This window comes from Lithobates pipiens, unplaced genomic scaffold, assembly GCF_037356315.1.
Source record: "Lithobates pipiens isolate NorthernLeopardFrog02 unplaced genomic scaffold, aLitPip1_a1.2 Scaffold_22, whole genome shotgun sequence".
NCBI lineage: Eukaryota > Metazoa > Chordata > Amphibia > Anura > Ranidae > Lithobates > Lithobates pipiens.
Window position 1 is genome coordinate 305,641,339 of NW_027507784.1, and position 25,183 is coordinate 305,666,521.

General features: G+C 43.5%; 1 protein-coding gene across 4 annotated transcripts in view; it reads left to right on the forward strand.

The window, feature by feature from the left end:
* The first annotated feature begins 8,880 nt into the window (after positions 1-8,880).
* Positions 8,881-25,183, forward strand: part of TNRC6A (trinucleotide repeat containing adaptor 6A) — a 169,991-nt gene continuing 153,688 nt past the window's right edge. For 3 of the 4 annotated variants that reach the window (XM_077449322.1, XM_077449325.1, XM_077449324.1), the window contains exons 1-3: positions 8,881-9,024; positions 11,630-11,709; positions 12,028-12,075. In XM_077449322.1, the coding sequence (XP_077305448.1) occupies positions 11,687-11,709; positions 12,028-12,075 (71 nt within the window). In that variant the 5' untranslated portion in view covers positions 8,881-9,024; positions 11,630-11,686. The remainder of the gene's footprint in view (positions 9,025-11,629; positions 11,710-12,027; positions 12,076-25,183) is intronic. The other variant, XM_077449323.1, reaches the window with a different exon arrangement.

The following is a 25,183-nucleotide window of genomic DNA, read 5'->3' on the forward strand; positions in this document are numbered from 1 at the left end:
CAAAACGCCAGACAACCTCAGTAGCAAGGTGTATATAATATATAAAAAGACAAAAGACCCAAGATAGTGTAGTATTGTCTCTTAAGTTGTTTTATTTGGCAAAGCTGCAATGCTGCATACATCCGCTTAAAAACTGGAGACACAGCTCCAGTGCTAACAAGCCAAAAAAACTTTAGCAAGAAGAGCGCATGTGCAATCACTTCCATAGAATTTTAAAATTGCTAAAGTTTGTTTGGCTTGCTTGCACTGGAGCTGTGTCTCCAGTTTTTAAGCAGATGAATGCAGAATTGCCAAATAAAACCACTTAAGAGACAATACTACACTATCTTGGGTCTTTTGTCTCTTTATATATTATATACACCTTGCTGCTGAGGTCTTCTGTCGTTTTGGCTGCTGTTTACCATCCGGTGCACATAGAGGCTTCTGGTGAGAGATGCGTGGACATCCTTCCGGTGGATCTTGGAATTCAAATATGCACTTTTTGACCCCCCTGAGTAAGGGTGTTCACTGGGTTTCTGGTAAGCCTTTTATCTTAACCATGATGATGGGTGACACACTGACCAGCCCTGTCCACTCCTTGTGGGTTCTCCTCCATTGAATATCATTGGGACCTTCTTCACTGAACATTTGCTCTCAGGAATTTCTTACTTTCTTTTTATTTTGTATTATATTTTTTATATCTGCATATAAGTCACATGAACTTTGCCACTTTATATTGCACAATTTGCACATTTGTTTTTTTATTGCATGTTTGAATACTACAGTATATAATATGCTACATTGTATGATGTTAGTTATTGGTTGCTTTTGATAATTTCACTATTTTTCAAATATTGCATATTAGCTACAGCGATATTGCATACTAATTATTGCACATTGCACTTTATTTATCACATGCTGTTAGGCATTTTGTCATCTAAGTTTACGGTTTAATTTTAGCGCTGCAATCTTTATTTTTGCACTAATCTTTTAATGCCCAATATCTGGGTTATAGTGTTTAGCTGCTGATTCTTTAACCTAGCTCAGATATTTAAATTTTTATATACATTTATACAACCAAGGGGCCTGGGGTCCCTGCCTGTAAAGGGCTTTTTACTTTGATCTGGCTGCCTTTTCAGATACACTAAAACTGTCCTATAAAGAATACATTATATTAACTGTACAGAGGAGAAGTTGTCCCTGAAGTTGTTTAAAGTCAAGTGGGCATCCCATAATACCCCTACTCCCAATCCAAGTTCTAATACCTCAATAAAATAACAAAACAAAGTACTGGCTTGTTTTCTGACTCTGGGAGACTGCAAATTTGGCGTACCTGGCTGTACAGGGTGAGGTATCCCATTTCACCTCTGGCTGTGTATATATTACTAAACTGATTGAATAATGCCCAAACTAAAGTCTTCCACATTCCAGTAAAATCAAAATAATAAAATAAAAAAAGTAAAAAAAATCAAATCAGTCTTTCAATTGGTAATTTTTCTTCATACAATACTCTTTCTTGTGTGTTTCCCTTCGTGGTGCTCCCTAGTTTTAGTAAATTAACCCCATAGAGTCATGCATGCAAGATAGGGGCTACATTACCACTGGCGACTCAAAGGGCGAAGTGAGAAGACATTGGCTGACAAAGTGACATGATAGAAGATGGCATTGGTAAGTGTGCACCAGTCAGGGCAAACCGAGAGGTAAGTCTTGTCAGGATCCATGAATCAGACAGAGACAGAAATGCAATAAAAATCACACCTTTTAATATAGTGGTACAAATAGTAAATGTAGTCAAAACATAGCCAGGGTTTGGTAATCAAAGTGGGTAGTCAGTGCAAGCCAGTAAATCAGGAAGCCAGAGATCAGCGTAGTCAGAGACAGCAAATAGGATCAGGAACCAGAAGGGATGTCAGCCAGGCAAGTCTTTAACGGGATACTAGAGTAAATGTGAAAAAGAGTGGCTGACAACACAGCAACTATTAAACCCCGCGCCACTAAAATTAGTAATAAAAAATGTATGAAAAATTGAACAATCAAATAATCAATGAATCAAAATATGTGCTAAATGAAACACTAATAGCTGCTCCCTAGAAAAACAAGAAAAAACCTGTAGTGCTATAAATATACTCATAAAAGGGGCGCTAGACCAAATATCAAACAATAAAAAATGTGAGACTAGTGATCATACAATATCTAAAATGGTACATAACATATCACAAAAAACTGCAATATACCAAAAAAAGGTTGCAAACAAAATAAAGTGAACAACAATAGTAGGTGAAGTCCCAATTAGGTGCTAACACCAAACAAAGGAAATACAGATAAATAAATAAGTATAAATCCAAAAGTCGAAAGCAGTGTTTTTTTTAGTGAAAACCTTCTTCTGAATCCATAAACAGAACAACTGCTGGGATCTTCTATAACGTGATAAAACAATGTCCCTTCACCAAGAATTAATGGACATAAAAAGGACACCCCACTTGTGAAGAAAATAGATGTCTTCTTACCAGATGCTGTTGACTACTTTAATTAAAAAGATAGTCAAATAGGCTTATGCAGGGTAAAATCCCTGCTCACATGGAATCAGGTGGACCTCCTATGGACAGAAGCTTCTCCTCATAGACTCAGATGGGTCATAAAAAAAGCCAAACAGAAATCCATAGCGTAATACCGTTTAATAAAACATAAATTATAAAACATAAGGCCAAATGGCTGCTTACATAAGTTGGTGCCCAACCTGGCACTGGGGCTGCTTGCTTAAAACAAAAAGTTTTCGTAATGGGTACGTAGTTCCTCGTGGTATAAGGCGTGCGTTCCACCGAAGGGCAGCCGATGACCAAGGACGACCGGAACTAAACGTAAACGTTCGTTTACGTTTAGTTCCGGTCGTCCTTGGTCATCGGCTGCCCTTCGGTGGAACGCACGCCTTATACCACGAGGAACTACGTACCCATTACGAAAACTTTTTGTTTTAAGCAAGCAGCCCCAGTGCCAGGTTGGGCACCAACTTATGTAAGCAGCCATTTGGCCTTATGTTTTATAATTTATGTTTTATTAAACGGTATTACGCTATGGATTTCTGTTTGGCTTTTTTTATGACCCATCTGAGTCTATGAGGAGAAGCTTCTGTCCAAAGGAGGTCCACCTGATTCCATGTGAGCAGGGATTTTACCCTGCATAAGCCTATTTGACTATCTTTTTAATTAAAGTAGTCAACAGCATCTGGTAAGAAGACATCTATTTTCTTCACAAGTGGGGTGTCCTTTTTATGTCCATTAATTCTTGGTGAAGGGACATTGTTTTATCACGTTATAGAAGATCCCAGCAGTTGTTCTGTTTATGGATTCAGAAGAAGGTTTTCACTAAAAAAAAACACTGCTTTCGACTTTTGGATTTATACTTATTTATTTATCTGTATTTTCTTTGTTTGGTGTTAGCACCTAATTGGGACTTCACCTACTATTGTTGTTCACTTTATTTTGTTTGCAACCTTTTTTTGGTATATTGCAGTTTTTTGTGATATGTTATGTACCATTTTAGATATTGTATGATCACTAGTCTCACATTTTTTATTGTTTGATATTTGGTCTAGCGCCCCTTTTATGAGTATATTTAAAGTCTTTAACGGGAACACAGCAGAGAATCTACAGATATGTTGACCAAGGCAAAGGCATGGGAGAAATGAACCATGCAATTTAAATAGCCAGTAGGACCTGGCTGATGAGCAGGAAATGATCACCAGGTGAGGTACTGTGGAGCGATGAGTGCTGGCAATTAACCGACAGCTGAGCACTGCGAAGGGAGGGCTGAGCACAGCCCTGAAAGTACCCCCTCCTCAACGCCCCCCCCCCCACCAGTAAGCCAAAATGTTCAATGGGAAAACGTCTATAAAAAGCACGGAGGAGGACAGGAGAATGTACGTCTGAGCATGATACCCAAGAGCGCTCCTCAGGACAGTACCCTTTCCAATGAACCAGCTACTGTATGTGACCATGGAGCCTATGGGAGTCAATGATTGATTGTATTTCATACTTCTCATGGTTCTCAACCTGAACTGGGTGAGGATGTGGTACCCAGGTGGTGAAGAAGTTGCACACCAAGGGTTTTAATAAGAAGACATGAAATACATTCGAAATATGCATGTTGGAAGGAAGGTCTAATGCATAAGATAAAATACAATGTGGTGCCAGTTTTAGCGAGGGAACACGGAGTCAGAGGTTGTGAAATGACAGCCAGACCCTCTCTCCAACCTGGTAAAAAGGCACAGGTAGGTGTCTGCATTCAGTATGGAGTCTGTACCTATCATTGGCACGTTGCAAGGACTCTTGGACCTGTACCCACATGTCACGAAGACCAAGGAGATGCTCCTCTAATGCAGGAATTCTTTGAGGAGCAAATGAGTCAGGCAACATGGATGGTTGGAAACATAATTCGCCAAGACAATCGGGAAGCGGTATTGGCAGCACTATTGTGAGCAAACTCCCAAGGTAAGAGGTTTGACCAGTTGTTATGGTGGTCAGAAATATAGCAGTGTAGAAACTGTCCCAAGGCTTGGTTGGCTCATTTTGCGGCCCCATTGGATGGCAGGTGATACGCAGAGGAGAAAGTAAGCTGAATTCCGAACTGTGCAACAAAATCTGGAGATAAACTGGCTACCCCTGTCAGAGATGATAACCTTGGGTAGTCCATGTAATCGAAAGTGGATGCAAGTTCTTTGGATGTGGGCAACTTCTTAAGTGGAATACAATGTGACATTTTTGAGAACTGGTTAACCACCATAAGAATAACTATGTTGCCCAGGGAGTTGGGTAACTCCACAATAAAATCCATAGACAGGTGGGTCCAAGGCCTCTTTTCTTTGGGTATGGGTTGTAGGAGACCCACTGGAAGGTGTTGGTGTTGTCTTACACTGAGCACGCACGGAACAAGCGGCTATGAAGTCGGCTACATCAACGAGGAGACTAGGCCACCAGAATTGTTGGGAAATAGCCCAAATTAGTTGATTCTTCCCTGGGTGGCCAGTTGCCTTGGGAGAATGATGGGTCTGGAGCAAATCAGTGCGGAGACTCTCAGGGACAAAGCAGCGGTCACAAGGTTTCTCGGGAGGAGAAGGGTGAAGTGAGATTGGTACGAACAGTGGCCAGAATACAATTGGGAGGTATCACAGGAACAGGAACCGACTCTATCTTGGAAGCAAAGAAAAACTTTTCCGACAATGCATCAGCCCATACATTCTTGGTAGCGGGTAAGAATGGGACTATGTAAATAAAGATTGACAAAAAAAGAGCCCATCGTGCCCTTCTGGGAGATAAACGTTTTGCCTCAGGCAAGAATGTGAGATTCTTGTGGTCAGTCAAAATGATAACCGTCACAGTGGTACCTTTGAGGAGATGCCTCCATTCTTTAAGGGCTAAAATTATCGCTAACAACTCCCCAATCTCGTAATTGCATTCCGCAGGTGACAATTTCTTGGAAAAGTAGCCACAAGGATGCATAGCGCTCTCAGAGTTAGGATGTTTAGACAGAAGAGCGCCAACTCCAGTCTCATAGGCATCAACCACAAGGATAAAGGGTAATGTAGGATCAGGATGTGCCCACACAGGAGCAGAAACAAAGGCAGCCTTGAGACTCTCAAAGGCCTAAATGGACTCCGGAGACCAACTCTTTTGGTTACCGTCCTTTCTGGTCATATCAGTCAGGGGCCAGAGTTACGAATAAACTTTTGATAATAATTGCCAAAGTTAAGAAAACATTGCAGAGGATGTATACCCACAGGTCAGGGCCACTGTAGGACTACTGAAAGTTTCTCTGGGTCCATCGAAAAACTAGCAGTGGAAATGACAGAACCCAGGAATTTAACCTGTTCACGATGGAACTCGCACTTCTCCAATTTACAATAGCGATTGTTCTCTCTCACCTTCTGAAGCACACAGAAAGACATCTGTGTGGTGGCTTTCTAGGAACTTGGAAAAAAATACCACACATAGCTTCAACAAATCTCGGAGGACATCATTGATAAATTCCTGGAAAGCTGCAGGAGCATTGCAAAGGCCAAATGGCATTACGAGGTACTCATAATGGCTTGTTCTGGTATTAAACACAGTTTTCCATTCATCGCCCTCCTCGATCCTCACAAGATTGTATGCTCCTCTCAAATCCAGCTTCGTGAAAAACGTTTCTCCCTTGAGGCGGTCAAATAACTCTGTAATAAACCGAATTGGATAAGCATTCTTAATCGTGAAACAATTGAGACCCCTATAATCAATACAAGGTCTCAGTTCACTACTCTTCTTCACAAAGAAGAAACCAGAACCAACAGGAGACAAGGACTTGCAGATGAACCATGGAGAAAGTGCATCTGCAACATACTCCTCCATGGCCTTATCCTTCTAGACTGACAAAGGGTAAACCCAGCTACCAGGACGTATGGCACCAGGTTGAAGGTCAATTGCGCAATCATATGACCGGTGTGGAGGCAAACTACAGGCTTAACCTTTGCCAAAGACATCACTAAAATGGCAGTACTCCTTTGGCAGGGAAAAGAGTGAAAAGATGCATAGGACCTTAGCCACATTCTGGAAACATGTCTTGCTGCATTGTGGCGACCAGGAGAGAACCTCAGCACAAAGCCAATCAAAAGAGGGGCTGTGCCTCTTTAACCAAGGATAACCAATAACCAGTGGAAATAACTTGGAATTGGATTATCTCACAGTGAAGAGCCCCTATGGCCATGGACAATGGAACAGTCTCATGAGTTACATGGGCAGGCTGTAAAAGTCTCCCATCAAGAGCCTCAATGGCAAGTGAAGTGGCACAAAGCTGAAGTGCAAAAGAGTGCTTAGATACAAAGGCAGCATCAATGAACAGGCCTGCAGCTCCAGAGTCGATTAGAGCCTGTATCTTGACGGACGACTCAGACCAAGAAAGGATAACTGGGACCAGGCTTATCCTTCTGGATAACTGGGGACGAAACAACACGACCTAAGGTCTGTCCGATACAGGACCTTAAGGTTCTGGCATGCCCTGGATGGGTAGGATAAGACATCAAAAAGTGACCTGCCACACTGCATATCGCATGTCTATTCTTACTCTTGCAAAGCTATGTAGATACTCGCCTACCACTGTACTTCTGTACTGTTTATGTTCCTATGCAACCACTGGAAATGAATAAAACGTTATTTTAAAAATAAAGTGACCTGCCAGGCCACAATAAAGGCACAATACCTCCCTTCTCCTAAAGGTTCTCTCATCCGCAGAGAGACGTGTGAAGCCCAAGTGCATGGATTCATTTTCACTGACCGACTCTGTACTAGGAGGAATGGGAGGTGAGGGAGGCACTGCAAAGCTCAGGGGCTTCCACAAACGCTCCTTAAAAGAGAGTCTCTCTGAGTCTGGAGTCAATGATGATGGCAAATATGATCAACTTCTGCAGCTCAGTGGGTATATCTTGGGCTGCTATCTCATCTTTGATGGTATCTGAGAGACCATGAGAAAAAGCAGCCATGAGGGCCTCATTGTTCCACGCAACCTCTGCCAAAGTACGGAATTCAATGGCGTAATCGGCAACAGTTCTCATACTTTGTTTGATGGACATGAGGCACTTGGCAACAGAAGTGGAGTGTGCGGGAAAGTCAAATACACTTTCAAAGGAAGCCACAAACTCTGGATAACTCAGGACAACATGTTTTTTGTGTTTCCCATAGTGGGTTTGCCAAGGCTCTCTCAGAAAGCAAAAATATCCCGAAACCTACTTTGCTTCTGTCTGTGGGAAACGCCTGGGGCAACGTCTCAAAGTACATCTCAACCTGACTGAGAAACCCTCTGCACATATGTGTGGTGGAAAACTAACACTGCACATCACCCTGAACACACCTCCTCACCGTGAAACATGGTGGTGGCAGCTTCATGTTGTGGGGATGCTTTTCTTCAGCAGGGACAGGGAAGCTGGTCAGATTTGAGGGGAAGACATCCCCAAAAAGACTTGCAGCTGTAATTGCAGCAAAATGTGGTTCTACAAAGTATTGACTCAGGGGGGCTGAATACAAATGCATGCCACACTTTTCACATATTTATTTGTAAAGCATTTTGAAAACCATTTATCATTTTCCTTCCACCTTACAAATATGTGCCACTTTGAATTAGGGCCGGTTCACACTGCAGGCGAGGCGAGGCGACTCCGACTTGCCTCGCCGCGACCTGCCGCGACCTCAGCGGCAACTTGCAGATGACTTCTGTATAGAAGTCAATGCAAGTCGCCCCGAGGTCGCCCAAAAGTAGTACAGGAACCTTTTTTCTGAGTCGGAGCGACTCGAGTCGCTCCTCTCAGAACGGTTCCATTGTACAGAACGGGGGCGACTTGCGAGAGCGAGGCGAGTCGTGTCGCCTCGCATCGCCCGCTGTGTGAACCGGCTCTTAGTGTATCACATAAAATCCCAATTAAAAACATTTATATTTTTGGTTGTAACATGATAAAGTGTGGAAAATGTCAATACTTCCTGTATTTTGCAGCATGTTTATATTGTTATGAAGTGTTTTTATTAATAATATACACACATTTCTTTGTATAGCTCTGTACAGCAGACAGGACAGGTGTAGCTGTGGAGAAAAAAAGATCTGCTTGATGAGAGGGACTGTCCCTCCTAAACAGGGGCTATCTGTGGCTTCATTCTAGGGACTGTCCCTCTCACATAGAACGGGTTGTTCCTAAGCTATGGAGCCCTCAGGTCACTGCACAGTGTTGTTTCTGCTTACATCCAGGGACATCCCTTTCTCCCCGCCTCTCCGTGCAGTAAGGGCGGTTGCTAAGCGGCGGTTGCTAGGGCGGCCATTTTGGCCAGGACTGGAGGCGAGCTCAGAGCGGAAGTGCCCGGCGCAGCGCGGCCTCCTCTTCCGGTGTGTGAGATTTCTGCGCAGGAAATGGCGCCGGTGGATGTGACGAGCGTGTCTCCTGTGCAGCAGCCTCTGGCGGACTGAGAGGCGCTCCGAGGCCGCAGCTGCCGCCGGCTGCTCCACTGATGTCCCTGCAGTGCACTTTATATACATGAGGTGAGTGCCGGGCCCCTCCATTAGAGGACGCCGGGGTCTCCCCTATACACTGCAATGGCCGCCCTGCACTGTGACACCCCCCTTATATAAGGGGCTTGGAGTGGCGCACCCCAGGCTTCTCCCGGAGTGCAGACTGTGGTGCAGGGAGAAGCCCATAGTGACAAGCACAGCGCCCTCCCCACACAGATACACAGCCGTATATCTGATGGAGCATTAATATGGAGGTTCATCATCAGAGACGTGCACTGCACTGTGACATCACACTGTGTTCTCTCAACATTGCAAGAGAGGGGGCTGTGCACAGTGTTCACCTGATACAGAGAGAGGGGGCTGCGCTCAGTGCTCACCTGATACAGAGAGAGGGGGCTGCGCGCAGTGTTCACCTGATACAGAGAGAGGGGTGGTGCCTTGCGCAGTGTTCGTGTAATAAAGAGCAAGGGGGCAATGCACAGTGTTCGCGTAATATAGAGAGGGGGGGCTGTGCAAAGTGTTCACGTAATACAGGGGGGGCATGTGCAGTGCTCACATAATAAAAAGGCGGGGGCTGTGCGCAGTGTTCGCGTAATACAGAGAGAGGGGGCCGTGCGCAGTGTTCGCGTAATACAGAGAGAGGGGGGCGGGCGTGCGCAGTGTTCGCGTAATACAGAGAGAGGGGGGCGGGCGTGCGCAGTGTTCGCGTAATACAGAGAGAGGGGGGCGTGCGCAGTGTTTGCGTAATACAGAGAGAGGGGGGCGTGCGCAGTGTTTGCGTAATACAGAGAGAGGGGGGCGTGCGCAGTGTTCGCGTAATACAGAGAGAGGGGGGGCGGGCGTGCGCAGTGTTCGCGTAATACAGAGAGGGGGGGCGGGCTTGCACAGTGTTCGCGTAATACAGAGAGGGGGGGCGTGCGCAGTGTTCGCGTAATACAGAGAGGGGGGGCGGGCGTGTGCAGTGTTCGCGTAATACAGAGAGGGGGGGGCGGGCGTGCGCAGTGTTCGCGTAATACAGAGAGGGGGGGGGGGCGGGCGTGCGCAGTGTTCGCGTAATACAGAGAGGGGGGGGGGCGGGCGTGCGCAGTGTTCGCGTAATACAGAGAGGGGGGGGCGGGCGTGCGCAGTGTTCGCGTAATACAGAGAGGGGGGGCGGGCGGGCGTGCGCAGTGTTCGCGTAGTACAGAGAGGGGGGGGCGGGCGTGCGCAGTGTTCACGTAGTACAGAGAGGGGGGCGGGCGTGCGTGCGCAGTGTTTGCGTAGTACAGAGGGGGGGGTTGCGGGTGCGCGCACCGTTCACCTAAGACCTGGGGGGGGGCGTGCGCAGTGTTCACGTAATACAAAGGGGTCGTGTGCGCAGTGTTCGCGTAGTACAGAGAGGGGGGGGGGGCGGGCGTGCGCAGTGTTCACGTAGTACAGAGAGGGGGGCGGGCGTGCGCAGTGTTTGCGTAGTACAGAGGGGGGGGGTTGCGGGTGCGCGCACCGTTCACCTAAGACCTGGGGGGGGGGCCGTGCGCAGTGTTCACGTAATACAAAGGGGTCGTGTGCGCAGTGTTCACTTAAGACCCTGGGGGGGTGAGGGGGCCTGCGCGCACTGTTCACCTAATAGAGGGGGGTTGCACACAGTGTTCACCTAATACAGAGAGGGGGGGGGGTGTGTGCGCGCAGTGTTCACCTAACACGGGAGGTAGGAGAGGGCTGCGCACATTGTTCACCTAATACAGGGGGGGGGGGGGGCTGCGCTCAGTGTTCACGTAATACAGAGAGGGGGGCTGTGCACTTCCTCTTCCATTACTGCCGTCTGTTCCTTTTTTCCTCTGTCCTTTCCTTGCTCTTTTTCCTTTTCCTTCCCCCATCTCATTTTCTCCTTCCATCTTTCTCTATCAGTCTGTGTAATTATAATGCAGAGATACATTTTGTATTAGTTCCACTTGTGATGTTGTGTGTGTGTGTGTGTGTGTGTGTATATATATATATATATATATATATATATATATATATATATATATATATATATATATATATATAATGTGTGTGTATAAATAAATATATGTGCGTCATCCTGCACTCCAGTCCTGTAGCGCCGGACTCTGGGCAGGAATTGATGGGAGGCGTCCACATTCAATACTGAAACATATTTGGATTATTCTGACCAATGTCGTTATCATTTCTGACCGTTCTCCAGGATTCTAACACCTCGATTTATTGTAGTGAAATATTGTTAGTGTGTTGCAGTGTTTTCTGTTAGCGATGTTTATGATTTGAAAATGTAATGCTTCATAAACCGGCAAGTCCTTAGTTGATCTTGAACCCGGTCTCCTTGTTTTAGTCGGAGATGAGCTGCACAAGGCAACCACACCGCCATTTAATTATTATTATTATTGGTGTTAAATCCATCTGTGTAGTTTGTTATTGTCAGGCTGGCCTCTTGGGTATTGACTGCTTATTATAGCAGGGTAGCCTGTTTAAATAAATAAAAAAAAAAAGCAATTGTTTTGTGGCAAGGGATGTACCTGGGCATGTATGTAATTTATTGTTATTTATGGGGTGCTGAGACATTTCAGAGCATGTCATTTGTAGACGGTACAAAGGAGCTTACAATCTAATGTTCCTGTTACTGATGCACACTGTCTAGGGCCACTTTGGAGAAAAGCCAGGCAGTCGAGCAGTACGTCTTTGCATTGAGAAGAAAATGAAAGTCAAGAAGAAAGTTAAGTAAGCACAGATATAATTTCTCCCATACTGTGGTATTGCACCCCCTCCTACATGCTCTGGTAATCTATCCTGGGTTGGGCTGGGACTTGTAGTTCTGGGGCTACACAGCGACATGAAGACAGAGTCTGCTGCAGGGTGTGTCTTCGGTGCACACCGTCCAATGTCTTGCGACCTCTGTATAGACTTTTATAATTCTGGGATTTCTAATAATTTTAAACAAGAGTTGTGTGTTGCATAACATGTGTTTGTGTTTTGCTTGTGGTTAATTACTCATGCTGGTTATGTCATCGTTCGACTAACATAGATTTTCATTTGCAGAGAATTGGAAGCTGCAGCTACCAAAGACATTGAAGGAAATCTGCGTAGGTGAGTGTTCTGCAAAGCTTCTACCTGGCTGTGTATTTTGGTGGATGAATGAAGAAGGCTCATGTAATCAGCGCCTCGATATGCCAGCCAGTCTAGGTGTGACTCTCATGCTTTGTCGGTGACTCAGTGTTGTAAATTTAGAAGCTTTGTATGCTGCCTAATATGTAGGTTGTAATGTTCAGTTACTCGTATTTGTATTTCCAGTGACTGGTAATATATTTATTTTACAATTAAAGAGCAATTGCAAAGGAGTGTTTGCCTATGGTATGGCTAGATTATGTAAAGTTTCAGAGAACGGTCTTTACCACGAGGAAATAACTGTTTATTAGGTCCTCATATTGTTTAAAGGAATGACAGATGTAGAAGATTTTAAGTGCAACAAAATCATATATATTCCATTACTTAAAGCCCAACTCCGGGAAAATAAAAAATCATCTTTTGCCATGGGGCTGTGCTGAGTTAATTGCATGTTTATGCCTGGGGGAGGGGGGAGGGGGGGGGTGAAAGGTGACTCGATCCTCCATTTCTTCCTGCAGCTAGAACACTTCTTGCATCTTCATGATCCACTGGTCTAAGGTCCTGTCCTCATCAAGGCCAGAGTGTAGGGTTCTTAGCCCTGCACTGGCTGTAAGGATGCAGAGGAACAGTCCACCGGTATATTGTGAGGGGGGGGGGGTTGTGTGGGGAACAGAGAATCAGGTGAATAAAATGGTTTCTCCTCTCCCTCCTAAATAAAATGAGAAATGAACCCCAAAGCAGTGCAGGTGCAGCGTCATTGCATGGAATCGTTTAATTCTGTAATTCAGCCCTGGAAGGATTTACCACCTTAATGACCAGGCCATTTTTTTGTGATATGGCACTTCGTCGCTTTAACTGACGGTTGTGCGACGTTGTACCGAAACCAAATTTTTTGCGCTAAAAAAAACTAATTTTTTACTTTCTGCTATAATACATATCCCCAAAAAAAATGTAATAAAACAAATTCATCAGTTTAGGCTAATATGTATTCTGCTTCATATTTTTGGCCAAAAAAAAAAATCGCAACAAGCGTATGATTGGTTTGCGCGAAAGCTATAGTGTCTACAAAATAGGGGATGGATTTACAGGCCTATTTATTTTTATTTTTTTCGGGATTGCAGCAGACAAATCTGACCCCAAGTGACACTTTTTGGAGAACAGTGACATTATTAGTGATCAGTGCTAAAGAAAAAAGCACTGATCACAGTATAAATGTCACTGGCAGTGAAGGGGTTAACACTAGGTGGATCAAGGGGTTGACTGTGTTCCCTGGGTGTGTTCTAACGGTGTGGGGGATGGTTTCACTGGGATAACACAGATTGCTGTTCGTGGACACTAGGAACAGCAGATCTCCATGTTGACTCCTGTCAGAACGGGATCCACCTTGAGATCGCGGGTGGCTGGCGGACATCGAGTCCGCGCCCAAAGTATCTATTGCATGAAACGACCTGTGGGTACATCATTTCGTGCAATAGAGCCGCCTTGCCGCAGTATATGTGAGGTGGGAGCTCTTAAAGTGGTTAAAGTGATGCTAAAGGCTGAAGGTTTATTTTTTTTTTAATATGTTCTATGCATGAAGTTAAAAAACCTTCAGTGTGGAACTCTTCCCCCAGCCCCCCCCCAATACTTACCTGAGTTCCATGTCGATCCAGCGATGTGCGCAAGAGCCGTGGGTCTCCACGGTCTCTCCCTCCTCATTGGCTCCCACTGCTGTCAATCACAGCCAGTGAGGAGAGAGCGGGGGATGTGGCTTAGCGTCACTGTCTGTCTGATGGACAGTCAGTGTGGTTCAGGAGCGAGCACACACGAGTGCCCCCATAGCAGGCAGCTTGCTATAGGGGGAGAAGGGAGGAGCCCAGAGCACTGGCAAGGGACCCAAGAAGACCAGGATTAGGGCTGCTCTGTGGAAAACCATTCCATATAGCAGGTAAGTATAACATGTTATCTTGATAAAAAAAAAATGGAGCATTTACAATCACTTTTTAAAGCTGAACTCTGTGATACGAGGGATTTTACTCCATGAGAGCTGTGAAATATGCACATTTTAATCTAATAGCCTGTTTAGTAGAAATTTACCTGTAACAACATTGCTCCCATCAAAGTAAATGCAGCTCTGGCTGGGAGGCGGATGTGCCAAATCTGATTTTGTGTTTGTGCCACAATGAGAAGCCACAATTCCCATCGTGCAATGGGAATTCTAGCTGTAAATGGGGAGGGGGGTATGTGAGGTCACGGGAGGCGGGACAGACCAGAATTCTGGACTGCCTATCAAACAACACGGTTCCATCGGGTGGTTCAGACATGGAGTCAGACTTCCGGGTCCACCCAGTACAGCAAGCAATGTAATTATGTCACCATTAGCTGTAAAGAGAATTACACTAGGAAAGTTACAGGACACCGGGTAATGGGGGGCATAGTGGCCACCAGTGTTATGCAACAGATATTAAAGGCACAGTAGCCTTTACATCTGTAAAGGAAGTAGGGGTTTCTCACAGCTTGGATAAATTCAATAAACTTTGAACCCGGAGTTCATCTTTAATCTGATGAGCAATTTGTATTTAGTAATAATAGTGTTGGCCATCATATCACCAGATGTAGATTAATAAATTGTGTTCCTGAGACTTCACACTTCCATTATGCGAGGGCCATCCATTCTACATGGCAGGTATGTGAAAACATAGCCACCCTTCTCTTACTCCTCCAGGGGGCAACCATACCTCCAACACCAGCTCATACACACTAAACCTCCTATTCTTTAAAGTATAAAGGTGAATTATTTTTTGTTTTGAAGATAGGTGGACCAAATGGAAATTTTGGTATTCTTTTTAATAATAATAATAAAAAATATATTAGGGCCGAAACAACTAATCGATTAATCGACAACTAATCGATTGTGAAATTAATCGATTACTATTTTCATAATCGATTAATCGGCCACTAACATAATGGGGTTAAAAAAAAAACTAAAATTAACCCTTCATAGTACAAAAAGAGCAAATCGCTACTACTAATATTAGTTTCACTGCATCATAGTAAAAAATTAACCGCTTACAGTAGCGATTTGCTCTTTTTGTACTAATGTTAGTTTTTTTTAACTCCATTATATTACTAAACATCTCAGACCTGGGTTACACACCTGTTTTTTTTGTGCTTTTTGCAGAAACACACTACAGTTCATTTACATGGTTTCCTATGGGACACATTCACATCCATGATTTTTTTTTCAGCTGCTGCGTATTTGGAAAAGACAAGGACTTTTTTTAATGCAAAATGGTGCTATTTTGTTTTTTTTTGGTTCAATATACTTCAATGGAGAAGCTGCAGAAAAGCATGCAATGATGCGTTTTTGTGGCAATTTGTGTTTTTTAATCTGCCCAATAACAAATTACTTTTTTTTTCTTTTAAGGTTATTAACCCATTAATCGAAACAATAATCGACCAACTAATCGATTATGAAAATAATCGTTAGTCGCAGCCCTAATATATATATATATTTTAGACTCATGAATTTAAATGAATATTCATTTATTGTCGGCCATTATCAGCACCTTTTTAGTGCAGGAAAAGCTCAAGGAAAGTGCATCCCTTTTTAAATTCTATGCATGTCTTCACACTGGTCCCTTGCGTTTCCGTTGTGGTGTTAAAAATCTTGCTTGCTGCATTTTTGGCCAGTTAAAAGAAACGCATCTCTCCTGTTGAAATGCATTGAAAATGAAGCAAGAACTCATCAGAAGAACCACCTGTTGCCTTTTTTTTACAGTGTGGTGTTTTTTTTTTTTTTGAGTCACATGTCACCATAGGCATAGTAAAATTGTGTGTTTTCAGAGCAATTATGGGAATCTTTTTATTTTTTTTTCTTTATCAGCAAAATGGCAAAAACACAATTTTCAGCCGATCAGTTTCGGCCGCCGAAATTTCAGGGGCACCTCTAGTTTTAGAGTGAAGAATATATAAAACACTGGTCAGGTTTTTTTTATGCTGTCTTATATCCCCATTAGGCAGATTCACCCCCTCTATTTGTCCTTGTGACCGTTATTTTGAGTTGTCATCAGAGCAGAAATGGAGGTGAAATCTGACACTCATTTTGGTGACAACCAGGGATTCCCTCGATTTGCAGGAATTTCCTCACTTCCTGTTTTGTTTATGGCACAGGAAGTGAAGGAAAATCTCCTCCACAATAGGACACATATGCCCAAAAAAATAAATAAATAAAAAAAAGACTTGTTATCCTCCTTTATCCAAGATAGAAGAAAAAAAAAAAAAAACGTAAACTCCCCTCATGGATTCTATTTTCAATGAAAGTGCTTCTGCGATGCATGGTCTCATGCTGCTGTCAGCAGATCTCTGCTGGTGGCTCTTTCTGCTGTCCATATGTGTCTAGTGGAGACGCATATATGTTGTTATAACGGTATAAGCAGGTTGTACTGCTCATACTGGGAGTGAATGGAAAAGAGGCCTCAGTGGGGAGCATGTGTGCCTGTTCCTTTTCAGCATATCAGAACTGAGCCAGTCTGAGTCGGGGACAGATTCTTACTTCTTATGAGGCAATAGGAACTTTGCCTTTTCAGGTGCTTGTCAGCTGTGCTGTCATTAAATGTGATGTAACATTGTGGAAGGTGCAGAGACACAATTTTCAGGGTTTTTAGTATCTGCTAATTGGCTGCTCTTTCATGCTGACTGCAGGGAAATTAATTGGTTATGGTTAATATTTTTATGAGCTTTGCCTTTTGGGACTATGAGTTACCATTATATTGGCATTCTGTAAATATGTTTAGATAACAAGTGTTTATTGTACCATTATTACTAAATGTAACACGTGCATAAAGTGTTTTAAAGGCAAAGTTCACCCTTTAACCACTTAAGCCCCGGACCATTTTGCTGGCTTAAGACCAGAGCACTTTTTGCTATTCGGCACTGCGACGCTTTAACTGACAATTGCACGGTCGCGCGACATGGCTCCCAAACTAATAATTGACGTTTTTTTTTTATATTTAATAATGTCCCCAAAAAATATATTAAAAAAAAAAACATTTCTTCAGTTTAGTCTACAAAGTTTTGGTAAAAAAAAATCGCAATAAGCGATTGGTTGGCACAAAAGTTATCGCATTTACAAAATGGGGGATAGTTTATGGCATTTTTATTAATATATTGGCGAGCAATCAGCGTGTTTATTTTTTTTGTGACTGCGACATTATGGCAGAGACATCGGACATTTTTGGGACCATTGTCATTTTATACAGCAATCAATGCTATACAAATGTACTGATTCCTGTGTAAATGACACTGGCAGTGAAGGGGTTAACCAGGAGGTGGCAATGCAGGGGTTAAGTAGGGGCGTGTTTCTAACTGTGGGGCGTGGCTGGGATTTACAGGTCTCTGATCTCTGCTCCAATCACAGGGAGCCGAGATCAGTGTCACTTGTTGCTAGGCAGAACGGGGAGATGCTATTTTCATCGGCTTCTCCCTCCCCGTGAGACGATTGTGGGTATCCCTGCAGCGATTGAGTCCGAGGGACCCGTGGTCGGACTCGCGGGGGTCCTGACCGGCATGGGGGCATGCCGCTGGTGGCGTGCACGGAATGGCACGGCAGCAATTTTTAAAGCGGGGTTCCACCCTAAAGTGGAACTTCCGCTGATCGGAACCCTCCCCCCCTCCGGTGTCACAATTGGCACTTTTCAGGGGGAGAGGGGGTGGAGATACCTGTCAAAGACCCTCTTCCTGCCCTGCCGCGCTGTCTGCTGGGACACACACGGGTCCCAGAGAGAGCGTGGACAATTCCTATTGCGCTGCGCGACTCGCGCATGCGCAGTAGGGAACCGGGAAGTGAAGCCGATTCGCTTCACTTCCTGATTCCCTCACCTAGAATGGTGACTGCAGCAGCCGAGCGATCGATCGGCCTCGGCTGCCGGCATCGCTGGAACCCGGGACAGGTGAGTGTCCATTTATTAAAAGTCAGCAGCTGTAGTATTTATAGCTGCTGGCTTTTAATATTTTTTTTGTAGGTGGAATCCCTCTTTAAATGGACGTACCTGTACACCAGTTTGCCTCTCTGTACCATTCTGCCGACATACATCGTCGTGCACCGGTCGGGAAGCGGTTAAGGAAAAAATAAATGCACACTTCTTTGCAGGAAAAGAATGTGCCTTTTATTTTTTTTCAGATATGGAAAACGAGCAAAAAGGTTTCAGACTGTACATGACACACAAGGAGCAAACAATGTTATAAAATCATACAATTTATTGAATGATTAACGAAGGTAAAATTAGTTCATACAAACATGTATGACTCCATATATAAACAGTAATATTGGTGCTGATAAAATTCACTGTGTTTAGATATGCATGAATGCTGATACAAAAGGGTCTTCATGTACTGACGTGTTTCACCAACTTTTGCTTCATCGGGGTTCATGAAAACCATCCAGCACTCATCTACAAAGAAACAATAACATTTACAAACTGTTCATAAACATTTTATCTGTAAGGGCCGGTTCACACAGCGGGCGATGCGAGGCGACACGACTCGCCTCGCCTCGCTCCCGCAAGTCGCCCCCGTTCTGTACAATGGAACCGTTCTGAGAGGAGCGACTCGAGTCGCTCCGACTCAGAAAAAAGGTTCCTGTACTACTTTTGGGCGACCTCGGGGCGACTTGCATTGACTTCTATACAGAAGTCATCTGCAAGTCGCCGCTGAGGTCGCCGCAGGTCGCGGCGAGGCAAGTCGGAGACGCCTCGCCTCGCCTGCTGTGTGAACCGGCCCTAACAGTACTTCCCAAAGCCATGCATTCACTGTATAGGTCCCACCTCGGCACAGATGAGCACCAGTACAGTGGTTCCCTGTGTGGGCATTGGAGCATAGTGGGAAACCCCCCTCAAATTTGTAATAAACCACGGCAAATCCCTAACTATAGAAAACTTTAACCACTTATGGACCAAGACTATTTTTAACACTTGTTTGCATGTTAAAATCAATATTGTTTCCTAGAAAAATTACTTAGAACATACATATACATTATATATATATATATATATATGTATGTATGTATGTTCCAAGTAATTTTATATATATATATATATATATATATATATATATATATATATATATATATATATATATATTAGAAATGTTACACCGTGGAATGGCAACAAACTTTTGTGCGTAAAAGTCTCCATTGGCAATGTTTTAAAAATGTCCACAGGTTACCAGTATAGAGTTAGAAGGTCTTGGGCTAGAATTATTGCACTCGCTCTAACAAAGTTTGACCTCGCTCTTGTCCTCCAAGGGCATAAAGCCGAGTGGGGCCCATCTTGCCCTTGCTTGACTTCTTACCCATATATCCAGGGGATCATTTCCGCCGCTACTCACGGCTTCGGTAGGCGCTGGAGACCACCAGGTCACTGCCCATAAAAGTGATCTCGCTGCGAATCCACCGTTGAAACCACTTTTATGTTAAAGCGGACCGCCCGCCATTTAAAAATTACCGGGGTTATGGCAGCTATCTGCTTTTATATCCCCGGTATTTAAAGGCAAAGTAGCGACTTGTATATAGTGAGTGGTCCGAAAGTGGTTAATGTAATGCCCATCTTAAGTAGATCCATAAGGAATATATAATTATACATTTTCTATATCCATTTCACAAATGTGACTACATACACCCTTCACATTATTTGAAAATATTCTATTATATCTTTTCATGTGACAACAATGGAAGAAATTACACTTGGCAGCAATGTAAAGTAGTGAGTGTACAGCTTGTATAACAGTGTATATTTGTTGTCCCCGCAAAAACTCAACACAGCCATTAATGTCTAAACTGCTGGCAACAAAAGTGAGTACACCCCTAAGTGAAAATATCCAAATTGGGCTCAATTAGACATTTTCCCTTCCCGGTGTCATGTGACTTGTTAGTGTTAGAAGGTCTCAGGTGTGGCTGGGGAGTAGGTGTGTTAAATTTGGTGTTCTCGCTCTCTCATACTGAAGTTAAACATGGCACCTCATGGCAAAGAACTCTGAGGACCTGAAGAAAAAAAATGTTGCTCTACTTAAAGATGGCCTGGGCTATAAGAAGATTGCCTAGACCCTGAAACTGAGCTTCAGCATGGTGGCAAAGACTATACAGTGGTTTAACAGGACAGGTTCCACTCAGAACAGGCCTTCCCATGGTCGACCAAAGAAGTTGAATGCATGTGCTCAGCGTCATATCCAGAGGTTGTCTTCAGGAAATAGACGTATGAGTTCTGCAGAGGTTGAAGGGGTGGTGGGGGGGGGGGTCAGCCTGTCAGTGCTCAGACCATACGCTGCACACTGCATTAAATTGGTTTGCATGACTGTCGTCCCAGAAGGAAGCCTCTTCTAAAGTTGATGCACAAGAAAGCCCGTAAACAGTTTGCTGAAGACAAGCAGACTAAGGACATGGATTACTGGAACCATGTCCTGTGGTCTGATTAGACCAAGATAAATTTTATTTGGTTCAGATGGTGTCAAGCGTGTGTGGTGGCAACCAGGTGAGGAGTACAAAGACAAGTGTGTCTTGCCTATAGTCAAGCATGGTGGTGGGAGTGTCATGGTCTGGGGCTGTATGAGTGCTGCCGGCACTGGGGAGCTACAGATCATTGAGGGAACCAAAAATGCCAACATGTACTGTGACATACTGAAGCAGAGCATGATCCCCTCCCTTCAGAGACTGGGCCGCAGGGCAGTATTCCAACATAACGACCCCAAACACACCTCAAAGATGACCACTGCCTTGCTAAAGAAGCTGAGAGTAAGATGGACTGGCCAAGCATGTCTCTAGACCTAAACCCTATTGAGCATCTATCAAACGGAAGGTGATAGTATTGTATACGATTGTACATTGTTTTTATTCAATAGCTTGAATTGATGGACTAAATTGTTTTAATAATTTCTAATAACGTTTATACTCTTTATATGCTTTTGGTTACGCTGTATCTACTGCCCTTAAAGTCCCATTGGGAGTTCCTTCTTCTTTTTCGGTAAATAGTAATTTGGGATGTGGCAGTACAATTAAAGAACTTAAGCTAGTGTTGATTAATGATGAACCCAAGGTTAAACTTTTGGCTTTGATTCCAAAAGATATGTTTTGTGCAAAAACAACTGAACATCACCAAAACACCATACTCACCGTGAAGCATGGTGGTGGTGGCAGCATCATGCTTTTGGGGCTGTTTTTCTTCAGCTAGAACAGGGGCCTTAGTCAAGGTAGAGGAAATATATGAACAGTTCCAAATACCAGTCAATATTGGCACAAAACCTTCAGGCTTCTGCTAGAAAGCTGAACATGAAGAGTAATTTCATTTTTCAGTATGACAATGACCCAAAGCATACATCCAAATCAACAAAGCAATGGCTTCACAAGAAGATTAAAGTTTTGGAATGGCCCAGCCAGAGTCCAGACCTGAAACCCATTGAAAATCTGTGGGGTGATCTGAGGAGGGCTGTGTACATGAGATGTCCTCGCAATCTGACAGATTTGGAGTGATTTTTGCACAGAAGAGTGGGCAAATATTCAGATCAGCCAAGATGTGCCATGCTGATAGAATCATACCCAAAAAGACTGAAGAAAGAGTGCTGTAATAAAATCAAAAGGGGCTTCAACAAATTATTCGTTTTAAGGGTGTGCACACTTCTGCAACCATATTTTATTTTTACTAACACCTAAAAGATTTTTGTTTGTTCAATTGAGTTGTACAGTTTATAGGTCATATATAGGCCCCTTTCACACGGATGATCCGTTCAGATCTGCCTGTCAGTTTTTCAGGCGGACCTGAACGGATACTTCATAGAGCTCTATGGAGCGTCGGATGTCAGCGTTGACATGTCCGCTGACATCCGACCCGCTCCGATCTGAAAAAGTGTGATGGAGGAAAAAGCTATTTTTTTCATCCGTGATCGGGTGACGACGGACACTGCGGTCTGTCGTCGCCCAATCTCCCATCGCTCCGGCGATCGCTGCTGTGCAAGCGGATATCCACGGGGCGGATCATCACTGAAAGGACCCTAAAGGTGGAAAAAAAAGTTCTGAAATTATTTCTTTCTATTTTTTTTTTTTTATTTTTTTTTTTTACATCTCAGAAACCTATCGCAAGAAAATAGTGTTTTCGGCATTTTGATGACAGAGAAAAATGTGGCAATAATGGTGCAAAAAACGCATGTGATTTTGCCACTCTTTTTTACTCTTTTACTGTGCTCTGCATCAAAAGCATAATATGGGTGCGTTATTGATGAATTCTTGCTGTTTTTTTCAACGCAGAGGTGTGTTGCATGCTTTCTAAGGGCCCTTTCACACCGAATGCAGGTGGGTGCATTTTGAACTGCATAGGCAGACCAAAATCAAGGTAATCCTATGGGCATAGTTTTACATCAGTGCAGTTCAGAGCAGAAAAAAAAATATATAGTAGAACATGCTCCAGTGTGAAAACATACATAGAATTTAAAGGGATGCATTTTTCTAGAGCTTTTCTTGTGCTAAAGGTGCCAATAATGGCCGACGTGTTCATTTAAATTTTGTGATATTAAAAAGTCAAAAATATATATATTTTTTTATATATAGAATTGTATTATATCGTTTTAAAAACTTTCAGCCAAGTGCCTCCAGAATTTTTGGTTTTGGCACAAATTTCCATTCGGTGTTCCTGACCTAAGAATTACTTTTAGCCACAAAAGCTTCCTATGTGCACTGCTCTAGTTTTAGTAAGTTTATTAAGCTTTCAGAACTTGTAGATACAAGCAATACCCTGAAGACTTGCCTGTTTTTTGTCCGTGTAATAAATGTCACAGTAGCTGTGCTCTCACTTGGCAGGGGACCAATGGGTGGCAGCACTTAATAGGTTTGGGAAGTACAGCTTTTTCAGTGATTTTTCCAGTCTGTATGATTACCTGACACATCCCCATGTACAGACACAGTATAATTTGTGATTTATTTTTTTAGAGGTGTGTGTGTTTTTTTTTTTTTTTTGTATTTTTTTGTATCGTTAAGAATTTGTTTACATAGCTGCCTCGACCCTTACGTAAATAGGAGCCTTTGCAGCAAGGTAGTGAAAAGCCACACCCAGAAGCCAGTTAAAAATTGAGTGCGACAGGCGAGACAGGATCTTTGGACACATCCACGTATGTACTTGCGTACATGTACAAATCATCTGTTCTGAATGCAGATTGCATCCCGGGCTGCAATTTAGGTAGAATCCATCCCTCTACCTAAAGTATATGTTCGGATGTGCGTGAAGATCTGTACAGCCACTGTGCCCATTGCTATCTCATTGATTCTGTGCACATCTTCATAGATGTATGGGTCCGTGCACCCATGTTAATGAACCTTAAAACCAAGTACTTGAGGGCAACTATCTTTATAGACTGAGATGATGTAATCAGTCTGCTGCAGGCAAATGGAAGCTTTTCCTCAGTCACCTCACACACTCTGGCTGCAATATTGTAACTTCATAGCAAGAAACAAGATGAGCACCTGCAATAGGGCCTGACTTGGGTCAGATATGTGTAAACTCGAAAATGTAACTGTTAAAGAAAAAAACTGCACTGTTTAAAGCGGTAGTAAACCCACAAATTTTTTATTTTTTTTTTAATTTATTTTTTAAACCTGCAAAGCAAAAGGCATAATGAGCTAGTATGCACCGCATACTAGCTCGTTATGAAATACTTACCTTAGAACGAGGCCCCGACATCTGGCCCGATCCATTTCAGCTCCCTCTGCGTTTCTTCCGGGTATCGCGGCTCCGGCGCTGTGAGTGGCCGGAGCCGCGATATCGCACATGCGCGGGAGATTTCATTCCGGCCGGTTGGCCACTGACGGATTTTCAGGCCGAGAATCCCCTTGTGCGCATGCGCCGCTGCAGTCAGCGGCGCATACCGAGGGGAATATCTCCTAAACGGTACAGGTTTAGGAGATATTTTTTTTACCTACAGGTAAGCCTTATTGGCTTTCCTGTAGGTAAGTTAAAAATTCGAGTATACAACCACTTTAAATACTCCCCACCAGCTGCAACTCAAAGTAAAATACGCACAAATATAAATAAAAAAACATAAGGCACTGCGCTGAAACATAAAAAAACAAAAAAAAAACAGTGCAATTGAATAAGATCAATCAGTCTGATCAAATTGTGAAACAAATCACAAAGGATGACTACAAACAGGGCAAATAATAAATGATCATTAATGATAAATTAATCCACAGTCCTTGAAACTTCCAAAGAATGGAAATGTTTGATAAGATTCCATGTGATACAATCTTCAGTGACTTCTTATAAGACAACATGAATCCACCACCACATAGAGTGCAAGCTTACCAGTTGCACAAGCTGTCTGAGCTTGTCTAATACCCAGCCAGGGCTTTTGACCTTCCCGGCACCTCCAATGACCGATGAGCCAAACGTTCCTGGAGACTTTTGTTCTCCTAGACAGAAGTTCTCTGAGGTTACCAGGCCAAGAGGGAATATGTAACTACTGGTGCCTTTGCACTTCTTAGCTGTGTCCTCTCTCAGCCCACATCTCGATCCAGGAAGTAGATGTTGACATTGGATGTTACCTGAACAAATATGGCTGTCGGAAGGAATAAGAAACTAGGGGAGGCATCGCCAGGGAGTGTACTGTCATCACTGTGAGAAGTAATACAAGGAAAATTCTCTGTTTTTGTAGTGTTTTTTAGAGAAATAGAAATGACCATTTACTGGCTTTTTTTTTTTTTTTTTTTGGATGGGGGGGGGGGGGGGGTTTCCTTAAGATAAAAAAATGGTCCATATATTGCTCCCTCTTAAAGTGTTACTAAACATAGGAACCTGCAGTCACTATATCTGATATCTTCCATAGGACATGGAGATGCAATAATTTTAGTAAATATAAACTGCTAAATACCTTTTCTCATCAGCAGTATATAGTGGTCTCGTGACGACTTTCAGTGTCTGGTTAACGTTTGTAGGAGGAATTTTCATTCTCCCCGGATTGCCCTATGAGGCTGCATGACCCTCTGTCTGAACAGTGCTGATCGGCCCTGTGCTGATCACATGCACTCTCCCAAGAAAAGAAAACTCTAGCAATGCACACCACACTGAGTATGTGTAGC